The 15,891-nt window shown below is 42.9% G+C and overlaps 1 protein-coding gene across 5 annotated transcripts; it reads left to right on the forward strand.

Moving 5' to 3' along the window:
- The first annotated feature begins 578 nt into the window (after nt 1-578).
- PLAC9 (placenta associated 9) lies at nt 579-15,792 on the forward strand. 5 transcript variants are annotated; one of them, XM_039340759.1, is made up of 8 exons: nt 579-1,310; nt 1,421-1,497; nt 1,587-1,646; nt 4,393-4,545; nt 5,984-6,107; nt 12,383-12,483; nt 13,611-13,731; nt 15,490-15,792. In XM_039340759.1, exons 4-8 carry the CDS (start codon nt 4,534-4,536, stop codon nt 15,498-15,500), a joined length of 369 nt encoding a protein of 122 aa, XP_039196693.1. In that variant the 5' UTR covers nt 579-1,310; nt 1,421-1,497; nt 1,587-1,646; nt 4,393-4,533; the 3' UTR covers nt 15,501-15,792. The 5 variants fall into 5 exon arrangements, with proteins under 5 accessions (XP_039196693.1, XP_039196692.1, XP_039196694.1 ...); XM_039340758.1 differs by having other exon boundaries at nt 1,421-1,646; XM_039340760.1 differs by lacking the exon at nt 1,421-1,497.
- Nucleotides 15,793-15,891: the final 99 nt, after the last annotated feature.

Raw genomic sequence — 15,891 nt, forward strand, 5'->3', positions numbered from 1 at the left:
GAAATTTCCTGACCACGAGAACAATTAATCAGTGGAATGGCTTGCCTTCAGAGGTTGTAGGTTCTCCATCATTGGAGGTTTTCAAGACCAGATTGGACAGCCATTTGTCTCAAATGGTCTCCTGTTTGAGCAGGGGGTTGAACTAGAAGACCTCCAAGGTCCCTTCCAACTCTGTAAATAGAATAGAGTAGAGTAGAGTAGAGTAGAGTAGAGTAGAGTAGAGTAGAGTAGAGTAGAGTTGAGTAGAGTTGAGTAGAATAGAGTAGAGTAGAGTAGAGTAGAGTAGAGTAGAGTAGAGTAGAGTAGAATAGAATAGAATAGAATATGGAATGAAAGAATAGAGTAGAGTAGCGTAGCGTAGCGTAGAATAGAATAGAATAGAATAGAATAGAATAGAATAGAATAGAATAGAATAGAATAGAATAGAATAACAGAGTTGGAAGGGACCTTGGAGGTTATTTAGTCCAACCCCCTCCTCAAACAGGAGACTCTTACCGAATCATAGAATAACAGAGTTGGAAAGGACCTTGGAGGTCATCTAGTCCAACCTCCTGCTCAGGCAGGAAACCCTATACCATTTCAGACAAATGGCTGTCCAGTCTCTTCTTAAAAACGTTCAGTGTTGGAACATTCACAGCTTCTGGAGGCAGGTGGTTCTGGAAGCAATTCTGTTATAATGTTGACTGCCGTCTGAAGACCTTGTTGAAATTTTGATTGAGGAACCTGATGCCTCAAGATTCCTTCCTCTCTCCTCTGCAGCCCGAGCCAACTTCTTTTGGCTACTACCAAAGTGGAAGGTTGTGTTGTTTCACACACTTCCTACGTTCCCAAATGGGTAGGAAGTGCTAGTGGTGATTTTATTGAGCCGTTTTCCTAATATGGCGAAAATATGAGAGACTCGTTGTGTTTTGGACTCAACCCTGGAAGCCAGAGGGAAGCAAGCATGCATTAAAATAATATTCATTCCTAGCCAACTCTGACTCAATCCAAAAAGATATCGGCAACATTTTTTTAGCAAATTCCAAAACAGTTAATTTCTGGGTTTTGCTTTCATTTCTGCAGGTAATCCTGGACTTACAACAACAGCTAGGACTGGCCCTTTTGTTGTTAAGCAATGTGACTGTTAATGAGTCATACCTGATTGACAAGCTTTTGTGCCTTAATCAGGAATCGTCATTTATTCATTGTGAAATGGATCTGGCTTCTCCCGTGGACTGGGAAGATTGCAAATGGTGATCACTATCATTAATATATCCCAGTTGCCAAGCGACTGAATTCTGGTCAACGATCGTGGAGACACTGCGCCGGTTGTAAGTGTGAAAACTGGATGTCAGATGCTTTTTTTTTCATGTCTCTTAATGTTGTAACTTATAAACAAATGGTCACAAGTTGTCCTGCAAAAATTGTGTCTTTAACCCAGTTGTAGCATGGAGCCCACATTCCAGTGTCTTAAAGTCATCACTTTGAAAAGAGACTCCAGACTGGAAGATCTCCAAGGTCTCTTTCAGCTCTATTATTCTACGTTCTGCAAATAAGCTCTTTTGACCATCTACTTACGAAAGAATTTATCACGTTTTCTCCTCTAGTAAACAAAGATCCTGGAAGATTCAGCAGACACAAGGCGCGAATGATTTCGTGATATAAACGTGAGCTGAACATTTATATATTCTCATCAACCCAAGTTGGGAAGACATCCTTGTCTGACCCAACATGACATGGATTATCCCTGTACAAATCCTGGGTACAACCACCCTCATTCTGAGGCCTTTAACAGCTTTCTAAAATCCCCACAAATCAGATCAATCCAGGTTTCTCAAACTCTTTCCTAGAGAATTTAGGGCAGTGGTTCTCAACCTGTGGGTCGGGACCCCACTTGGGGTCGAATGACCATTTCACGGGGGTCGCCAAACAACGCAGTCCGCCATTTTTTTCCCCTTTTCCTTAGCTGTGCTACTCCCTTTTATTCTATTGGCTTTGGAAAGCCAATAGAATAGACTCTCTTGAATAGAGTCCAATTCTATTGGCTTTCCAAAGCCAATAGGAATTGTCCAGGCTGTCTCTGCCCTGCTGAGCCCGCCAAAAGCCCCATTCTGCAAACGGTGCTGCACCGGTTGAGTAGCCCTCAACCTACGACCGGTTGGGGGTCGCGGCATTAAAAAGGTTGAGAACCACTGATTTAGGTGGACTCAGAAATGGATACGGATGGAAGGTCTCATCTGGATCCTGTAGCATCCCTGAAAGTTTAGTTAAGTTGCAAATAGAATGAAAACAAAAAACAAAAACCCAAAGGGATATTTTGCCAATCCAGCGTGTTTCCTCACATACTTTCCCACACTGCTGTGTGGAGGTGCTTAATGGGCAGAAAACGACACAAGCTTGTAATGGATTATCTCCATCCTCCGCCTGTCTTTATTGTTTTAGTTTCCCAGTCACTTGATTTCCCTGCAAAAGCGATGGGTGACAAAGTTTGGCAGATCTTACACACATACGGAGGTTGTCCATTGTTGGAAAAAAGACAATTTGACAGCTAAGGACAACTTCAACGTGCCTTAACGCATGCACTTTACAGAATAACAGAGTTGGAAGGGACCTTGGAGGTCTTCTAGTCCAGCCCCCTGCTCAAGCAGGAAACCCTACGTCATTTCAGACAAAGAGCTGTCCAGACCCTTCTTTAAAATCTCCAGTGCGGGAGCATTCATAGCTTCTGGAGGCAAGTCGTTCCACTGATGAATCTGTTCCACTGGAGGTAAGCTGTTCCTGTGATGAATTGTTCTCACAGACAGGAAATTTCTCATTTCTAGGTTGCTTCTCCCCTTGATTAATTTCCGTCCGTTGCTTCTTGTTCTGCCTTCAGGTGCTTTGGAGAACAGCTTGACTCCCTCTTCTTTGGGGCAGCCCCTCAAATATTGAAACACTGCTATCTTGTCACCTCTAGTCCTTCTTTTCACTAGACTAGACTAGGGGATGCTACAGCAGTCATAAATCACTTTGATCAGTGTACTCGTAACTTTGAACGGTCACCAAACGAACTGTTGCAAATTGAGGACTACCTCTATCTATTTGTTTTATCCACCGACACTTTTTGCGATCTACAAAATAGCAATAGCACTTATAGTCTGCTTCCTTGTGCTTCGCAGCCCCCTCCAAGTGATTTATGAATTGATAGCCATTCTGTTACCAGGCTAAATTTTAGCCAGGCTAAAAACCGAGGCAGGGAATGGAGTACAACAGAAAAGCTAAATAAACCCTTGCTGTAAGCAACAGAAGATTTCTGTGGAGATTTTCAGTCATTCCAGGTCCTGGTTGTCCCAAAGAAAAAGGTGCTTTTTCCAAGAGGCAGCTGGACTTTTCTTGTTTTTCTTTGAAGACGTTTTGTTTCTCATCCAAGAATCTTCTTCCGCTGAATCAAAGCTGAAAAAGCTTCTTGGATGAGAAGCAAAAAAGTCTTCAAAGAAAAACAAGGACGTCCAGTTGCCTCCTGAAAAAGCACGGTTGAGACAACCATGACCTGGATGATGGAGGATCTCCATAGAAACCTTTCTTGTTTTTCTTTGAAGACGTTTCGTTTCTCATCCAAGAAGCTTCTTCTGCTGAATCAGAGCTAAAGAAGCTTCTTGGATGAGAAGCGAAACGTCTTCAAAGGAAAACTAGAAAGTCTAGTGTCCTCTGGAAGAAGCACTTTTGGGAAACAGAAGGTTTCCCCAATGTCTAGCCCAGTGGTTCTCAACCTTTTTAATGCCGCGACCCCCAACCGGTCATAAGTTGAGGACTACTCAACTGGTCGTAAGTCGAGGACTACTCAACTGGTGCAGCCCCATTTGCAGAATGGGACTTTTGGCAGGCTCAGCAGGGCAGAGACAGCCTGGACAATTCCTATTGGCTTTTGAAAGCCAATAGGATTAGACTCTATTCAAGAGAGTCTATTCTATTGGCTTTCAAAAGCCAATAGAATAAAAGGGAGTAGCACAGCTAAGGAAAAGGGGGGGGAATGGCGGCCTGCGTTGTTTGGCGACCCCCATGAAATGGTCGTTCGACCCCAAATGGGGTCCCGACCTACAGGTTGAGAACCGCTGGTCTAGCTGAATTCCTGTTAATGACTGTGTTGATCCCTTGTTCCTTTTTTCTCTGCCTGCTAAAAAATTGCACATACAGACCAAGGTAGCTGTTTCACCCTCTTTGATGCAGTCTGTTTTCAGCCCACTCCATTCAGGAAGGGCATAAATTAATAACAAACACTCTACTTTTCCCTGTGGCAGATCTGGCTCAGAATGAGCTTGATGGATAACTAGACCCAGTGTAGTTTGAAGGTGGGGAGGAGAGGGGAGGGGGAAGAAGGAAAGAGGGCTGTGTAAGAAATTTGGCTCAGCTCAGACTCTTTCTTACCAATCCCAGCTATTCTGCCAAAAGTTGATCTGCGCGTCCTGGGAAGAAAAGCTATTTATTTCTCGCCATCTGCTGAAGCAGGAGAGAGGGACAGAGGCGGTGAAACCATGCTTTACACCGTGTCTCTTTTTTTACTTTTCACATTCAACCATGGAGACTTGGGTAAGTGTTTTTAAACGCTTGCTTGCAACATTCTGCGTTCTTTTGCAAAGGTGAAATAATCCAGAGGGTTCTGCAAGAGAGAAAAAGGTGTTTGTTTGAACTGGGTGGAGGTTTTTTTTCTTTTTTTAAAAAAAGTGGATGGATTTCCTAACAACAAGGAGGCATGCAAACCTTTCCCCAAATCTTAAGAGTGATATTAACAAGACAGAAGCCAGGTTAGAGGATTATTATCCCTTTTGCAGATGCAAATGTTGCTGGAAACGCATTCGGCTGTGAGGGTTTTGCAAAGAAGCTCTATTGATAGGAAGGTCTCGGTGGCCCAATTAACAGGGAACTGAATAAATCAACAACTAATCTTTTCCTTGGCTAATGCACTAATAAGAATTTGCTTGCACAACATCTGCTTAAATAAATAGCACAGCCGCTGCTGGGGGAGAATGCTTTTTTGCAAAGCAAACACTGAATCTGACGCTCAACACGCAGGAATGGTTTTGAAGTGTATTTATATCAGATCAGTTTGAAAAGTTGCCCTCTAACTTTAGGAAGGCATCAAGCCTGTAATTATTTACCTGAGAGTAAATATTGCTATATTCAGATGACACATAGCTCAAAGGAATGTTTCCAGGTCTTTCGGTAGAGCATTTTGCAAGATCATAAATGTCTCGTCAAAATACACACAGATACAAACACACAGGCATATGTGACATTCCAGCATCTCTTTTTCCTTCCCCAAGGAGAACATTTTTAGTCTTGCATAGAAAATCCCACAGATGTAACGTCCTACTCTTAGAAAGGTATGGTTACTAGCTGTAGTGGTATGTCTGGATAAGAACAATACCGCTTTATCAGATAGCTCCAGGCAATAATATGTAATGTTCAATTTAAGCCAAGTCGGATTCTTCCCGGATACATTTAAATGGGTTGGGGTTTTGTTTTTGCTTGATATGGAAGTGGTTTGCCCTTGGCTTTTTCTAAGATGTGTCTTTAGGGATTCCTGATGGTCCCCCATCCAAATCCTGGCCAAGATCAACTCTGCTTGGTTTTCCCGACCAGTCAAGATCAACTAGAATGGTGTCACGGTGGTCTGAAGGCACCATTACAGGCTGACTCTGCCCACTTTCGGCAGTTTGATCCTGACTGGCTCAAGGTTGACTCAGCCTCCTTCTGAGGTCTGTAAAATGGGGATCCAGATTGTCGGGGTCAAATCGGCTGACTCTGTAAACTGCTTAGAGAGGGCCGTAAAGCACTGTGAAGTGGTCTATAAGCCAAAGTGCTATCGCTATTTGTATTGACTCAGCCTTCCGAGGCTTGTAAAATGAGGACCCCGATTATTGGGGGGCAAATAGGCTGACTCTGCAAACTGCTTAGAGAGGGCTGTAAAGCTCTGTGAAGCGGCATATAAGTCTAAGTACTGTTGCTATTGCTGGATGCTTAACAGAATAACAGAACTGGAAGGTCTTCAAACGCCTATTCAAGCAAGAAGCCCTACACCATTTCAGACAAACGGTTGTCCAATCTCTTCTTTAAAACCTCCAGTGTTGGCGCATCCACAACTTTTGGAGGCAAGTCATTTTACTGATTATTTGTTCTCACTGTCAGGAAATTCCTCCTTAGGTTCTAGGTTGGTTCTCTCCTTGGTTTGTTTCCGTTTGTTGCTTCTTGTTCTGCCTTCAGGCGCTTTGGAGAACAGGTTGTCCCACTCCTGGTCAACTCAACTGCTTAGTTGGCCTGTCAAAACACAAGAATCCTATAAAACTTTTGCAGCTTATTCGAGATGCCTCAGGAGGTTTTGAATTTTAACACTTGCCTCAGCCAAATCAGTTTTCGATATTCTAAATGCATCATTTGGCCTTATAAAGCCAAAGCTATAGCCCAAATGTTCAGCAAAACTATATATTTAAATCCGAGTTTGCTCCAAATCCAGGTTTAGAGGCAAAAAGTTGAAAAGTTGCTGAAAAGGAAGCAAACCTTTTTATCGGTGTGATTTTCCCCATGCTATTTTTTCCCTGTGACAAATATAAAAAACAGAAAAAGCTTTGATCCAACCATTACAACTGCCATTTTGATTTGACTACACCTTGACCATCATCCTGTGCAGAGACAGGACCATGAAGCCAGCAAGATCTGAGCTTGACTTGGAGCTAGCCCTTCCTTCCTTCCTTCCTTCCTTCCTTCCTTCCTTCCTTCCTTCCTTCCTTCCTTCCTTCCTTCCTTCCTTCCTTCCTTCCTTCCTTCCTCTCTTCCTCCCTTCCTCTCCCCCTCCCTCCCTCCCATTCTCTCATCTTCCTTCCCTTCCTCCCTCCTCCCTTTCTCTCCTTCATTCCTTCCTTCCGTCCTCCCTCTCTCCCTCTCCCTCCCTCCCATTCCCTCATCTTTCCTTCCTTCCTTCCTTCCTTCCTTCCTTCCTTCCTTCCTTCCTTCCTTCCTTCCTTCCTTCCTTCCTTCCTTCCTTCCTTCCCTTTATTCTAAGAACTTGTGAAGTTCTACCATTGTTTCACTTGAAGTCCATGAAATTTATTTATTTATTCCTGGACTTGGGTGGATATCGCAAATTCATTGAAGCCTTTTAGCAGGTCATAGGATTGTTAAGTTTTGAGAGCCAAAGCAGAAATCCATTTTCTTTTGAGAACCTTTTCAAACCTTTTCTGATCTTGGCAAAACCACAAAAGTATTCTTTAAAGGTGTTTTTATTGTAGGCTCAGACGGAGAAGGAATCAGAAATGCATCTTAAAATAACCTCCTGGGAATATTTACTCTGCTGTCCTGAGACAGGGAACATACTTTTAACAAGCCAACACAAATTAAACGAGGCATTAACACTGGGAACATGTTTCCACTACACTGTGGCCTTACTAGACTTATATGTTTAAATATTTAATTGCTTTTTAAAAAATATTTACATAGCATTTAGGGAGCTGCAGACTTCTAAAAAAATGGATTCTGAGGACAAGTTATAAGCAGATTTTATTAACAGGTCAATGGAGAGACCCCAGTTCTCCCAGAATTGTTAAAAGAATTAGAGTGAAATATAAAGGGCTTGAAAACACCCACAATATATTGAGGGCAAAGTATTATAATCCCAACAAGACCCATTAATTCAGTGCTCTTGAAAATACGTGAGTATCCGAATACAGATTTATCTGCTTTCTGGGCACACAAGCAAGCATAACCACAGCAGACACTTGTTTAAGCCAAGATCATTTTTACCCCACTGATGTCATCTGTTGGAGAGAGGAAGCCTTCACCAGTAAACAGACCAGAATGGAATGAATCAGACCATCTTAGGGTAACAATAGACGTTTGATCTGTTTGCAGAGGAACTCCGTTGCGTTCCAAATTGGGGACACAGGAATGCTTTTGGCAAAGTTGGTCAGCGTGAAGACAAGTCCAGATGTTCATCTCTGAGTCCTCACAGTTCCCTGTATTCTTTTCCCACCAAAACAAAACAAAAAAAAACCTAAATTGAGAAAAGAGTAAATTGCACTATGTACCTCATTTGCATAGATGCAAATAGAATAGAATAGAATAGAATAGAATAGAATAGAATAGAATAGAATAGAATAGAATAGAATAGAATAGAAAGAGTGCAGAGAAGAGCAACAAAGATGATCAGGGGACTGGAGGCTAGAGCATATAAGGAACAGTTGCTGGAATTGGGTATGTCCAGTTTAATGAAGAGAAGGACGAGGGAGGACATGATAGCAGTGTTCCAATATCTCGGGGCTGCCCCAAAGAAGAGGGAGTCAAGCTATTCTCCAGAGCGCCTGAAGGCAGGACAAGAAGCAACGGATGGAAACTAACCAAGGAGAGAAGCAACCTAGAACTAAGGAGAAATTTCCTGACAGTTAGAACAATTAACCAGTGGAACAACCTGCCTCCAGAAGTTATGAATGCTCCAACATTGGAAGTTTTCAAGAAGAGACTGGACAGCCATTTGTCCGAAATGGTATAGGGTTTCCTGCCTGAGCAAGGGGTTGGACTAGATGACCTCCAACATCCCTTCCAACATTATTATTATTATTATTATTATTATTATTATTATTATTATTATTATTATTATTATTATTATTATTATTATATAGAATAGAATAGAATAGAATAGAATAGAATAGAATAGAATAGAATAGAAATCGAGTAGAATGGAATATAGAAATGGAATAGAATAGAATAGAATAGAATAGAATAGAATAGAATAGAGCTGGAGGGACCTTGGAGGTCTTCTAGTCCAGCCCCCTGCTCAAGCAGGAGACCCTAGACCATTTCAGACAAATGGTTGTCCAGTCTCTTCTTAAAAGCCTCCAGTGATGGAACACCCACGACTTCTGGAGGCAGGTTGTTCCACTGTTTAAGTGTCCTCACTGTTATGAATTTTCTCCTTAGTTCTAGGTGGCTTCTCTCCTTGATTAATTTCCATCCGTGGTTTCTTGTCTTGCCTTCTGGTGCTTTGGAGAATAGCTCGACCCCCTCTTTTTCTGTGGCAACACCTGAGATATTGGAAGATTGCTCACTGCCATCTCCCTTACCTCCTTGGTTAGTCGGGTGAAATGGCCAGATTTTGAATTTGCAGATGTTATCTGAGCAGAACCGAGAGGCATTTTAATAAGGAGAAAATCACGGTGAAGTCAGGAGGGCGTGCCGAGTAAGGATTGAAGTTGGCTTGGTGTGTTCTCAGTGGCCCGTGAAATTCCGAGCAGATGTTGGGACCTCATGTGGAAAAAATTATTTCTCTTGCACTGATTTCCCTTCCCCTTTGTGTTCCACTGGCAGGAAAGCTTTCTCTTGTTGGCCCTAACTGAAGTTAATTATTACCTAGTTTGAAGGTTAATTCTGGAACCAAAGGGGAAAAAAAATGCAATTTTTACCTTTTTCCTTCATCCATTTCTACTGCCAAAGAATTTGTCCTCCTCTTTCAGACTAGGCTGGCCTATCTTGGAAACAGATCAGTATCTGAATAGAGCTTCTCTTTGCAATTAGGCTGTCAAACCGTCCTATTTGAGCTTCTCAGCAAGTAAGCCAGTAAACAGGAATGTGTAGACCACCAACAGCTTTATTGCAATATTGGAAATAAAGTTAACACTGGAAGTGGCTTGCTCCAAGTGCCTTATATACCATACACGCGCCCCACCCTAAAGCCGCCCCTCCCTTGCCTGTCCCCACCCCACCACCCTAGCCACCATCCAATCTCCAAGCACCAGCCCCATGCACTAGTGTCCTCGTCTTGGTCCTAAGCGTGAGGTCGGCTGTTCAACAGTCTGGACACTGCTCGCTGCCCGCTGTGGCCCACCAACTCATTGCGGCCCCTTGGAACCGGCTGGTTGCACATGGAAGAGTGTTGGTATGGCAAGGCGTTCTCCGAGGCCCTCGTTTACGGCCAAGCACGCCTTGATGACGTCATCATAGTCAGGGGCACCTTGATGATGTTATCATAGTCAGGCACGTCTCGATGGCGTTCCCCGACAGGAGACCAACAACAGCAACACTGGCAGCAGCAGTGCGATAGGGGCAGGTAACCAGGGCCTCACCGGATGGTGGACCAGCGTCGGCTCCGACCAGTCCGGATGCGACCAGGCCTCACAGGCTTTGTTTCACAGTTGGATAGCTGGCCCAATTTGATAATTGATTTCTGCCAAGAGGAGATCACGGCACCTAACCAGTTTGATGACTCCTAAAAAAGCTTAGTCAGATCTAAGCCTGAAGTCCCTCGTGTGGGAAGCTGGAGGGAACAGCACAGAAGAAAGTCGTGGCCGGTTATGCTGATGTTGTTGTTGTTGCCAAGCAAAAAACATGTATCCATGGACTGTAGTCACCCTGAGTTAAGTTCAACTACTAGATGGAGATTTAACTTTGTTGTGCCTGAGGGCTGAAATTGAGAAGTTACAAACTCAGTGCCAAGTTGTAAGCTTGGCAACCTATGCTTTTTGCAATCGCAGAGCTTGCTTTTAGTTTATAACGACACGATGATGGGAAAAAAAATCCTTTGTAAAGTGGTTTCTTTCTTTGTCAGGAAAGACTTTGTCGAAAGCCTCTTCCCTTCCATTTCAAGCTGCAAATGTCTTGGGGGTGTGGGGAATGGCTTTCTGCCCTCTTTGAAGCCAACTCCCTGATGTTGAAACCAGCAAGATGGACATAGTTTTGGCTTGTCCTCATTCTTAAGTGGGTGGGGAACTCAACTACAAATCAGATTTAAGGCTTGATGGACGTCCAAGGAGTTAAAAGAGAAAGCTTCTCCTGCTTTTATAATCACGGCTCGGCTCGTTATTCTTCCTTAGTGGGGAACTTATTCTGCCTTTTAAGAGGTGAGGGCAAAACTTTGTAGGATAAAAAAAGAAGGAGAGAAAGGAACCATTGAGAAGAAAACAAAGAAAGTAGTCTTTCCAACTTTTTTTTTTTAAAAAAAAAGGACTGATGGAATCTGGGATTTTTCCAAGCTAGAGTTCACTAAATGGGACTTTCTTGTTTCTCTTTGAAGACCTTTTGATTCTCATCCAAGAAGCTTCTTCAGCTCTGACTGGATGGTGGGGAATGGAAGGATTTATACTCCTTGCAGACAGCTGGTCATTTGCCTTCTTTTAGAGCAGTGGTTCTCAACCTGTGGGTCGGGACCCCATTTGGGGTCGAATGACCATTTCATGGGGGTCGCCAAACAAGGCTGTCCGCCATTTTTTTCCCCTTTTCTTTGGCCACGCCCCTGGCACCCAGTGATGTATAAGTGGTTGGAGATCACCACAACATGGGGAACTGTATTATGGGGTCGCGGCATTAGAAAGGTTGAGAACCACTGTTTTAGAGAGTCGTTGAGGCCACTTGGAGGTTTATCTGTGTCCTCAGGGTCACCTGAGTAGAGCAAATGGGTGTGGAGCCTTCATGGCTGCAGGATGCTGTGTTGAAGGGAGACAGGGCAGAAAACATTCTGCAGCCAAGGAGACTCCACACACATTTGCACCACTCAGGTGACCCTGAAGACATAGGTAAACCTCCAAGTGGCCTCAATGACTCTCTAAAAGAAGGCAAATGACCAGCTGTCTGCAAGGAATATAAATCCTTCCCTTCCCCACCAGTTGCCTCCTGAAAAAGCACCTTTGGGAATACTCAATCTAGCCCACAGCTATAAGACTTTCTAGTAAGTCTAGAAAATCTATGTCCTCACCAAACATAAACCTTCTTAATTTCTTCATGATTGTATAAACGTTGCCAGCTGCAGAGCTCCTTCTAAGACACGGTCAAATGACATGTTATTTGAAAACGAAGTATGTATCTTACCCATTTGTTTTTATTTATTTACAAGTACACAGAACTGCTGCACAGGTCAAGACGGAGTTCATAAAAGACCTGGACCTTTTTCTAGTTGATTACTCGGAGGGAGGAAGAGAGCTAAAAGAGAAGTGGAAAGTCTTCAGAGATCTTTTTAATCTCCGGAGAAATAGTTGGAGAGGGAGGTTTCCAACTGCTTTCCAACTGTGATCCTGAACTGGGTCTGACTGGTTCATCTTAAATGAATAAAAACAAGAGCGTGAGTTTGATGTAGTGGTTAAAGACAGCAGGTTAGGAAACTGGGAGACCGTGAGTTCTAGTCATCAGGCACAAAGCCAACAGAGGAATCTCTCTCAATCCGAGGAAGACAAGAGCAATGCCACCCCGCTTCTGAAATATGGCCAGGAAAACCACAGGGACCTTTGCAGGCGGTGACCCCGAGTCAACACCGAGAGCACCAGAAAAGCCAAAAGAACCCAAACAGAAATAACAACAAGGAGGGGGAACGATGGATGAACCCAACGATGAAAAAGTTTCACCAAGAGCTTTAAAACCGTAAGATCATTTGTTTTTCTCCTTTTCCCAGTTGCAGCTGGTCCTGCTGCTGACCACCAGGGAACCTCAGAGCAAGATGACTGGTGTGATGATCCCAGCACTATTCACAAGCGTTTGGATACTGTTCAAGAGGTAAGAAGATGCCATGGCACAAGGTGCAGAATGCTTATCGCCACCTCCCTGCGCAAAAGAGGGTCCCGGTTCCATGGGGGAAACGGAAGCTCAGAGTTCTGGAGATGGGCTGCAGGAAATGGAAAAATGGAAAACAAAATCAGAAGGTCTAAAGCAGTATTTTTCCATCTCAGCAACCCTTAAGCTTTGTGGACTTCAGCTTCCAGATAGAGGGAGGTAATCTATTGAGAAGATTTTGGGAAGGAAGGAAGGAAGAAAGGAAGGAAGGAAGGAAGGAAGGAAGGAAGGAAGGAAGGAAGGAAGGAAGGAAGAAGGAAGGAAGGACTTGAGTAGCAAATTTAGGAATATCACCTTTACCTTAAAGAATGGAGACCTGCTGATAAAATAGACAAAAATGAGTTATATGATTCGTGGTCATATAACTTAGAAAAAAACTGCATGTATTGTCCAGCTCAGATGATGACTCCTAGCTGACTCTGAGCAATTGTGAAAGAAGCTGAACAGGGTCATATGTGATTTGATGGAAATCCATTAGTGAGCAACGATTAAGAATGTTCCCTTTCCATTCAGAATTAAGTCAGAGTATGTTGATTCCAAGGCAGCCGTTATGCAATGTCGCAATGGATGCATTAGTCCTGGATTAAGGACTTTCTTGTACAATTCTTATTCTGGCATCTCTGACTATACCCCTTGATAAATTACTTGAATAGAAGAAGAAGCATTTGCTGCAAACTACAACTTGGAAGTTGTGTGGTCTTCAACAAGACTTGCTTCCAACATAAGTGATCGGTTGACAAAAGCCATCTCTGTCCATTTTTTCCCCAGAATTTCCTGACAGTGAGAACAAATAATCCTTTAATTCTGATTTTCCTATTATTTGCAATTAAGTGGGGGTTTTTTGGCACGATTTAGACAACTTTCTTAGCCTGGTTCCTGAATTAATCTATGTAAGCTTGCCCAATAAATTGAATTAGAGGCTAACCAAAAAGGTTGAGTTTCCATAACACTTTAAGCCGCAGGGAAACCAAATCAAGCTTACCACTAACCTTAGCATGTCGGGTGAGTGAGTTACTAGGTCTTAAGCATGAAGTAGCAAGGCCAAATTTCTTCTCTCCTTCTTCCATCAGCAACTGGAAAAAACAGTTGAACATTTGGACTCCGAAGTCAAGTCATTGCTCAACGATGTTAGTGAAACTGCGTGGACCAAGCCACTTGCTCCTGGGACCCCACTGGTGGATCTCTTCGAAGGTAGGAAGTCGGGAGCCAAGCCAAGTGGAATGTCCCCACCCAATCGAGGAGTTGAGATATGGGGTGCAAGTGTTCTCAGAAGTTCTCCAACTATTTTGAAAGCACAGCTCTCCCTTTTTAGAAACTCTGCTACTGGACAAACCCTCTGGGGGGCTTCCGCCATTGTGTGGAGGTCCATGTATAGGATGGACTTGAAATATGGGTTTTGTAGTACTGTTGCACTCACAAACTAACAAGGGTTTCCCCATAGATGTTTTCCCCAAAAAAGCAACTGTCCTTTCTTTGTTGTTTCCTTGAATGTGTTTTGCTTCTCATCCAAGAAGCTTCCTCAGTTCATTGAAGTTTCTGCAAGTTGACTTCACTTCAGTGAAGAACTGAAGAAGCTTCTTGGATGAGAAGCAAAATGTCTTCAAGGAAAGAAAATGACAAAGAAACTCCAGTTGCCTCTTGAAAAAGCACCTTTGGGACAACCATGACTAGAGGACTGAGAATCTGCATTAAGATGGGTTTCATCATCATCATTATCATCATCATCATCATCATTATCATCATCATCACCATCATTCTAGCCATGGTCCATCCACTGCAGGATGAAGACCTCTTCCACATGTTTCCAACCATAATAGTCCTGAGCTTCCTTTTGCCAATTGGGTCCACCATACTTGCTGATGTCATCAATCCATCTTGTTTTAGATCTCTTTCATGTATGCTACTCATCAAGGGGGATCCATTCTGTGACTGTCTTGGTCCACCTGCCCTCATTTCTTCTTGCCATGTGACGAGCCCATTTCTATTTCCATTCTTTGACTCTCTTGATGGCATCATGTACGTTCATTTGTAGAATAGAATAGAATAGAATAGAATAGAATAGAATAGAATAGAATAGAATAGAATAGAATAGAATAACAGTGACAATGGGTGTGGAATCTTCTTGGAACTGCTGAAAGGACTGTGTAGTAGACTGGAGATGGGTGGTATCATATCCTAAAGCACCTTTGGGACAACCAGGACCTGAATGACTGAGAATCTCCATAGACATTTCTCCGAGGATAAAGGTGTAATCATGGCATGCATTTGAGGAGATTGTTAGCCATTAAAACTATTGCATTTATATACATCGTCCATAAGCTAAGTGCAAATAGGAATATCCAGGCGCCGTTAGATACAGGGATGGAAACATAAGAATTGCTTCTCCGTTCCATGAATCAAATGTCCTTTGATGAATAAATAACTGACTTTGGACCCATAGCTTAAGCCAGGTGACATCTATATTTGGACAGAAGATTAGAAGGATGTCCTAGCATTATAAGATAGAATGAAAAAGGTAAAAGAACATCCTGGAGGAACAGTTTCAAACCACTGCTACACATAGGATGTGATTGTGTGGCCATCAGGAGTTGACTTGACATTTTTTAAAAATAAAATAAAATAAAGGCTTTAGCAAACAGAAAGACTAAAGGCCTCTGAAAAACTGCTTCAAAAAAAGTGGTTGAACTTTGGAATAGTCTACCAAGGGGTGGAGAAGGATGAACAATTTGAAGAAGTCATCCCTATCTTTCTTTTCCTTTCCTTTCTTTTCCTTTCCTTTCCTTTCCTTTCCTTTCCTTTCCTTTCCTTTCCTTCCCTTCCCCTCCCTTCCCTCTTTTTGGTTATTGGAAGGACCAGACTGAATGTTATCCGTTGCTGTCTTTTGTCAGCAACTGTGGCCTTTGCTGTGCCTGAAAAGGTTATCAACCCAGCTTCCTTTTCTCTTTCTAGATCCTAGTTGAGCTTCCAGTCGATGGGCTGAAAATCCAGATTGTGAACTTTTACTTCAGCAGAGTCAGCCTTCCCAGTTGCCTTTTGATATTGCCTCAGCCTTGAAACCCAGCTGGTCTATAAAGTGTTGTGATGGACAGCAGCATTGAGTAAACATTTGTCATGTCAGTTGAAAGCATGTCCGTAGGTGCATGTTAGACGAAGCAAGGTGGGCCTTGATCAGTCCTTCCACAGGAGACCGATAAAACTAGATTGGGAAGTTGAAAATTAAAAAAAAATAAATCTCCAAAGGCTGGGATTTTATGATGGCAAATTACGGTAATTCGGGGTTTCATTCAAAATGCAAGAGGAAAAAAAGACACAATTAAGCTTCGGAAGAAAGTCTTGGATTCAGGTCCGAGG

Source organism: Crotalus tigris, unplaced genomic scaffold, assembly GCF_016545835.1.
Source record: "Crotalus tigris isolate CLP2741 ecotype Arizona unplaced genomic scaffold, ASM1654583v1 scf7180000017753.6788120, whole genome shotgun sequence".
In the NCBI taxonomy this organism is placed as follows: Eukaryota; Metazoa; Chordata; class Lepidosauria; order Squamata; family Viperidae; genus Crotalus; species Crotalus tigris.

Bases quoted from the DNA above. Each gene is read 5' to 3' on its own strand.
- PLAC9 (XM_039340758.1), top strand. The intron at 6,108-12,382 runs GCAAGTCATTTT...TCCTTTTCCCAG, and splicing joins CGCATCCACAACTTTTGGAG to TTGCAGCTGGTCCTGCTGCT. The intron at 12,484-13,610 runs GTAAGAAGATGC...TTCTTCCATCAG, and splicing joins GTTTGGATACTGTTCAAGAG to CAACTGGAAAAAACAGTTGA.